Here is a 6,743-nt window from a genome sequence, read left to right as displayed (position 1 = left end):
CCCATCCCCCACCAGTCTTTGGGCCTGGCCATCCAGCCTGTTTTTTACCCAGTAAAGAGTACGCTCATCCAAGCCATGAGCAGCCAGTTTCTCCAGGAGAATGCTGTGGGAAACAGTGTCAAAGGCTTTACTAAAGTCTTGGTAGACAGCACTCACAGCCTTTCCCTCATCCACTAAGCGGGTGGAAGGAGTCATGGAAGGAGATCAGGTTAGTCAAGCAGGACCTGCCTTTCATAAACCCATGCTGACTGGGCCTGATCACCTGCTTGTCCTGTACATGCCACATGATGGCACTCAAGATGATCTGCTCCGTAACCTTCCCCAGCACTGAAGTCAGACTGACAGGCCTATAGTTGCCCAGATCCTCCTTCCGGCCCTTATTGTAGATGGCCATCACATTTGCTAACCTCCAGTCAACTGGGACCTCCCTGGTTAGCCAGGACTGCTAGACGTTTAGACATTAACCAAGTGTAAAATAAATTGAATACACCGCATATTCTACACATCTCTTTGAGGTTCAACAGATTTCAGTTGAAGACTACAGGACTGAAATTATACTCCCTAATATAAAAATGTAACTTGGATACCTTAGCAAAAGAAATAACACATTAACAAAAGTAGTCACTAGCTATTTGATTGCTGTGTTTTACAGAGCTCAACAGCTCCACAACTAGAAAGTCAGTCTTTTTTGACAGCTTGGTATTGAAACTGATAAAAGACTCTTAGGGGAGAATTTTTATGCTTGTAACTGCCATGCATACTGAGACACAGCTATTTTGTTCATATATCAGACAAGCTGAAAAATACATAGCATTCACAGAAGTCATCTTTACTTCAGGGATACTCTATAAACAAATTACACTTTAACCAAGAATGATAAATAATTTGCACTGTCTGACTTGAGAAGAACTGGAGTGGCAGATGTTATTGTGGGTTGCATTCTTGTTGCTGTGTGACAAAGGGTAGAAGAATTTTGCATTAGTTTGTTTCAGTGGCACGTTAAAATAAGCTAAGTTTGCTGTAGCTGACTTTTGAAGATAAAATTGTGCTCTTTTTCAGGTTTGTCAGATTGAACTTGGTTTTCAACATAATGAAATTCAACAGATTGTGTTTAAAACCCCCAAGATTTTAACTGCAAGTAAAAAGAGACTCAAACAGACATTTGACTACTTACACAACATAATGGGCATTCCCCACCACATGCTTACTCGCTTTCCTCAGGTGAGCTGTTAATCTGGGAATAAATTGTAGGTGCTCTTTGCACAGCTGCTTCACTGGTTTGGTGCTGAAGGTGGAGCCTCAGCGTATGCAGGACACGCATGAATTCTTCAACTTGTTTGTGGTGTTTAATTGGGATAACTTTATTTAGCACTTCAGCACCCATTGAGGATTCCAGTGTGGAAGTGCCCTTCTTCTCCCCCTGCCACATGTGACACCACCACTGCCACCACCCCCAGTCTTGCAAATTTTTAAGTTTTCAACAGAAGTAGTCATGCTCATCTCTTCTGGATTCATGCAAGAAAGATTACTGCCTGCTTAGGGATTCCTTGTACTGAAATCTTACCTAGCTAAGAGACACAAGGGAAGACAGATCATGCAGAAGATCTGTTCATTAGATAACATGTATACAAAAAAATTTCTTTTGGATTTGTCTAGTTAAAAAATAAATTTTATAGATTCTAGGATCTGAAAATATAGTTTAAAGGTAAGAGAAGTTCTGTCCGTTAGGCAATCAGATTCTCATTGATCTTCCTATTGCTGCGGCAATAGCTAAAAAATCACAAGAGTGAAAATAGATTAATTTCTTGATGACTATTTCGTTTTTTTTCTCTCTCACTACTGTTATTCCCTCACAAATTAAAAGTTGAAAGCATTAGTCACTTCATCCAATGCTGACATGCAGTCACACTAGCTTCTTACAAGGAAAAAAAGAAAGCACAAATTACAACTTCTGAACCGCAGTAATTTTCTTCCTGAAGCAAGGCTAGTAGGGAATCTTAACTGTCTAATCTAACTGGCTAAAAAGCCAAAATTGTGTAGGGAAATAAAACTACTCCCCAGGATTTTGATTACTTATCTTTATCTTTACTTAACAAGGATGCTTGCTATAACTCCATTCCCTGTGTCACTTTTGCCCTCCTTGACCAAGCACAAGTCTTGCTCACTTCCTTCTCAATTGTCTTATTGTTGGCTTCAGGGTGGTTCACCTCATTATTTCTCTTCCCTTTGTTTGGAAGGGTAACTGGAGAGTTTCCTCTATTCCTTGTTCTTGGTGCAGTGACCTTCTCTCTTCCCTGTTCTTCCCTTCCATCCTCAAAAACTCTGAGTTCCAGGATACTGCTAGTGTAACTCAGTCTGTGTATGGTCTGGCCGTTAACTTGTGCATTCACAAATGCATACTTGTCTCCGTCAGTTCTTACTTCTATTCTGAATGACAGTAATGCTGAAAATAAGCATACAGGATTTTTTTTGTCAAATCCTCTCTGATGTTACAGCTGCTGTTGTAACCATCCTTCCTGTCAGCTAGCTCCATAAATGGTGGTTAAGGTTTTTTCCCGTCTTCTGACTCCCTCTTAAAATTCAGGGAAGGCAGAGGAGGAACAGTAGTTTTGCTTTCTGTCCTAGTTCAAATTAGTTTGCATCCTCTTGAAATCCTTCCTTCAGTAGTGTAGTCTCTCCTTTTTAGTAAAAACTCTTGCTCGCTTTCATTGCTCTAGGATTCATGTTTTCACCATTATCTTCTCTAAAGCAGCGTCTCTCTCTTCAGGTGTGCTGCTCAGAAAGGCAGTTAGATCTCTGTTTTCAAGACTTAACTGTGCTTCTCCTGTCTTCCCCACTTCTCTCTCTTTTTAGACGTTCCACTGATTTCTTTCATGTTTCCCTTACCATTGTTCTCGCCTTTGACTGTCTAGAATTCTTTTTGTGACAAGTATCTTCAAAGGCAGGCATTGCTGTGCAGCAGAAGACAAGTGGTTGTTTTGAACCACTGCACTGTGCCTTTTGGCTGTGTTAGGACAGGAGGTGCAGCCACTCACCTTTTCTGTTGCCACTGTGCAATTAATTCGTTTGTATTATGCCATGTGGTCACCTATTCATTTCTTCCTTATAAAAATGCTCATCTGAATCTGACTGTATAAATAAATACTTCCGATAATATAGGGAAAATGCTTAGATATTCTTGCTCCCTGTTTCTGAATGTCTCCTCTCCACTTTTTTGGCTGTGATTACACAAAAGTAATATAGTTATCATATATAAACAAAAAACCTAACATGCTTAAGAGAGCTGTATCACTCCCTGATTTCCCTTGTGTGTGTACCTCAGCATATTGTATTGAAGCATTTATTTAGAATTTAGATAATTTATATATAAATGTAACCTACCTGGTGTTTGACATAAATGAGAAGAAAAGATGCAAATTATTTGTTTTCTTCCTAGATCTTCAGTTTGTCTAAAAAACGCTCTTTTTTTAGATTCATCAAAGTCTGAAATTTAGACAACCTAAAAGATTCTTCCCTTTCTTCCTTTCTTAGGTTTTCAACTCAAAGCTATTACGGATCAAAGAGAGACATATGTTTCTTACATTCTTGGGAAGAGCCCAGTATGACCCAGCACAACCCAGCTACATCTCTCTGGACCAGCTAGTATCCTTGCCCGATGAGGTGTTTTGTACAGAGATTGCCAAAGCTTCTATACAGGACTTTGAAAAATTCTTAAAAACACTTTAATTAGTAACACATGTAAAAAGGAATAGAATAAAGTTATGAAAAAAACTACTCCCCTTTATGGTCTCTTAACTTCTTAATCACTGGTTTAAGAAGTTGTTGCTTATGAAACATTTGTAGGATGTAACGGCTCACAGTAATACTCTTTATGGTGACTTAAAAATATATTTCAGAAGGATTAAGTGTCTGCTACTGATGGAATCCTTGTAATTAATTGCTAACTTAATTGAGAGTGAATGATGCAGCACACTAACAGAAAAGTAAATTAAAGTGGATTCTTCTTTTTTTTTTCTTTCAATAATTTCAGAGTTTGGGGAGATGGAAAAACTGGCTAGTGACTTATTCCCTGTCTCACCCTCTGTCTTCTCCCCTCACCCTCCCTCCCAAAAATTAGAATAACAAGCTAATGCAGTAGCGAAGTGATGTGATTACCTGCTTTTATCTTAACAGCTAATAATGGTATTCTTTTCTTTGTACGATAGAAAGAAGTACACTTATATATGTGAAGCCCCTCATACAAAAGGGCATTTTTCAACAGGTTACAAAAGTGTTTCTTTGTGAAGCTGGCGGCTGAAGGTATATCCTAAAGGCTGTGCAGTGAAACTTGGTTTGACGTATCAAAGAAAATCAGCAAACTGAATCTAGGCAAATTACAAAAAGAAAATAAGCTCCTTCTAGATTTCAGGGACATGTATAGTTTTATTTTAAGTCACTTCTCTCTTCTCGTTGTTGAGGAGGGGAAGCAGTTTTTCCCCACCCCAGTGAGATTTGTATGGCTTTAGTATACAAGTAACCATACGAAAAGAGGCTGTAGTGTATACTTAGTTGACAGAGGTATCTTACTCAGTTATAACAGCTGAAGTAAATGCTAACATTAGGAATTGCGGGAGTATTAAAAGTACTTAATCGTATCAGTAAACAAGTCACATTAATACGGAATTATCAAATGCTTCACAGTGTATTTGGTCAAAGTGAAGAAACTGACTAAACCCAAATGCAAACTGTCTGATAGTTTATTGTTTAGAAGTTTCCATTCTTTCTGTTGAAATAGGTCAGGAAACTGAAATCCAGATGTTTTCATTTGGATTTAAGCTTATTTAATGAAAAAGTCTCAATGTTTTAAAAGCTTAGTCTTGGAGCTTAAAATACCAGTTTGAGTCACAGAAGTGTAAGAGCCTGAAGAAGATTTTGCATGCAGACAGAAGAATAAAATTCAAAAGGTTAAATTTCCCTAATAGGTGGGAAATACACTAAGGTTAAAGAGACATTTAAAGAATGAGAATATTAGTGATCTCTGGATCATGACTTGGGTCTTTTATCTAAAATAAAATTTGGAATTTGAATTACAACACCCAAGAAAAGGAATGTTGTCAGAACAAGCAGGGTGCAAAATGATTTACTGGGGCATCTTCACTTGAAACACAGTAAAAAGCCACATTCATTGTCTGCAGTATATATCTGAGCTGCTCTCATTTGTCTTTCATTCTCATGTTTCCCACTCCGTTGGCCTGGGAAAATCACTTGAAATGCTCTATTGAGTCGACTGTTCTTGGTGGAGATGCATAATATTTCATGTAAAGTGGTGGCTGAAATGTGATGGCTAAACACTTTCCCCATTCCTTCCTTTCAAATAAAAATTTCTAAGTCTAATTCAATATGTTTACTTAGATTTTGACTGTATTAAATGCTAATAACAAACTATAATCTTCAAACAATCTAGTAAAAATTAATGTTAATAGAAAGTATGTGGGTTCATAATGCCAGAGTTTGCTTTTGCAGATTTACTCTGCTGTCCTTATCGTGATCTATATTACCATGTGACAAACCATTATAATATAAATTATATTATAGAATACGTATGATATTTTGAATGTCTTAAACTTTGAGCTTTTAATTCCTTTAGTATTTTTAAACGTAAAAATGATTGCTGCCAGAGCTAAACCAGTTTCTTTGAAATGTTAAATGCGTGAGCTTATGCCAAAATAGCTTCCCAGAAATACCATGAAGAAAGGAAGCAAAAGATTTTATGGGAGTGCTAAAGGGACAGGGGAGGGAGAGGATACAAGAACTTTTTGAGAATCATGCCAAATACTTTTTGGCTTTAAGATGAAAAAAAATCTTTAGAAGAAATGTTTGGCTTACCAAACTTACTGTAGTCTGCTGTTCTTGATAAGGGCTAGCAGCCTTTGATTGAGCATGTTGATTGAGGCTTGCTGGGTACAATATGGCAAAGACACTTTGCAGTCTGCTGACGTGCAGCTTGAGCTGTGCCGTTTGCCTGCGTATCACATTCAGCCGCATGCTTTTCTGACTGAAATTGCCTACTGTAGCAGTATTTCTAGAATAATTCCACATACTTATTTCTTTAAAAATGCAGCGGTCCATGTCTGAAGCAATTGCTGAGGAGAGGCAGTGATCTGTGCCTCAGAAAACAGAGCCACTCACCTGGCAGCTGCGATACCTGAGCAGAGAGAGGTTTCTGCTTCTCTCTGCGATTGACTTGGTGCTTTGCAAACAACTAAATTTTAGCAAATATTCACCTTTACCCTTCAGTTTGCAGTTATGGGTCTACAGGGTCTTCACAGCACCCAGTTACACCAGTTCAGCTGCCTTGACTGACGGCTGGATTACCTTAAACTGAGGCCAGTGGTTGTTCACATGCACTCCGGAGGCTCCGCGTTACCACCGTGGCCATGCAGGTTTGCTGGTGAGAATGTGGGCACTGCTAGCACAGGCCACGGCCGGGACTACGGTGGCAAAGTATTTTGATTTTTAGTCACTGCCAGTTTGCAGAGGCGCTGCGGTGCACGCACACTGAGGACACGACGTTATGTTGTTCTGAACAAGCATTAATTAATCTTGGCTTAATTACCGATTCTGCAACACCGTAAGTGTTATTTAAAACCATCGTAAGAGTCATGGGCTTCACCGTGCCCACCTTAGCCTCTTGTCGCTCTTTCTGCCCACGGGCAGGTGCCTCAGAGCAGCCCGGCGCCCTGCGGCGGTCACGACGGAGCTCC

General features: G+C 39.2%; 1 protein-coding gene across 1 annotated transcript in view; it reads left to right on the top strand.

The window, feature by feature from the left end:
• MTERF3 (mitochondrial transcription termination factor 3) overlaps positions 1-3,772 on the top strand; it is a 17,424-nt gene extending 13,652 nt beyond the window's left edge. Inside the window, exons 6-7 of the mRNA XM_009275477.1 lie at positions 1,060-1,221; positions 3,532-3,772. Of these exons, the coding sequence (XP_009273752.1) occupies positions 1,060-1,221; positions 3,532-3,726 (357 nt within the window). The 3' untranslated portion in view covers positions 3,727-3,772. The remainder of the gene's footprint in view (positions 1-1,059; positions 1,222-3,531) is intronic.
• Positions 3,773-6,743: the final 2,971 nt, after the last annotated feature.

Source organism: Aptenodytes forsteri, unplaced genomic scaffold, assembly GCF_000699145.1.
Source record: "Aptenodytes forsteri isolate BGI_AS27 unplaced genomic scaffold, ASM69914v1 Scaffold208, whole genome shotgun sequence".
In the NCBI taxonomy this organism is placed as follows: Eukaryota; Metazoa; Chordata; class Aves; order Sphenisciformes; family Spheniscidae; genus Aptenodytes; species Aptenodytes forsteri.
This window is presented reverse-complemented; position numbering and strand designations above follow the sequence as displayed.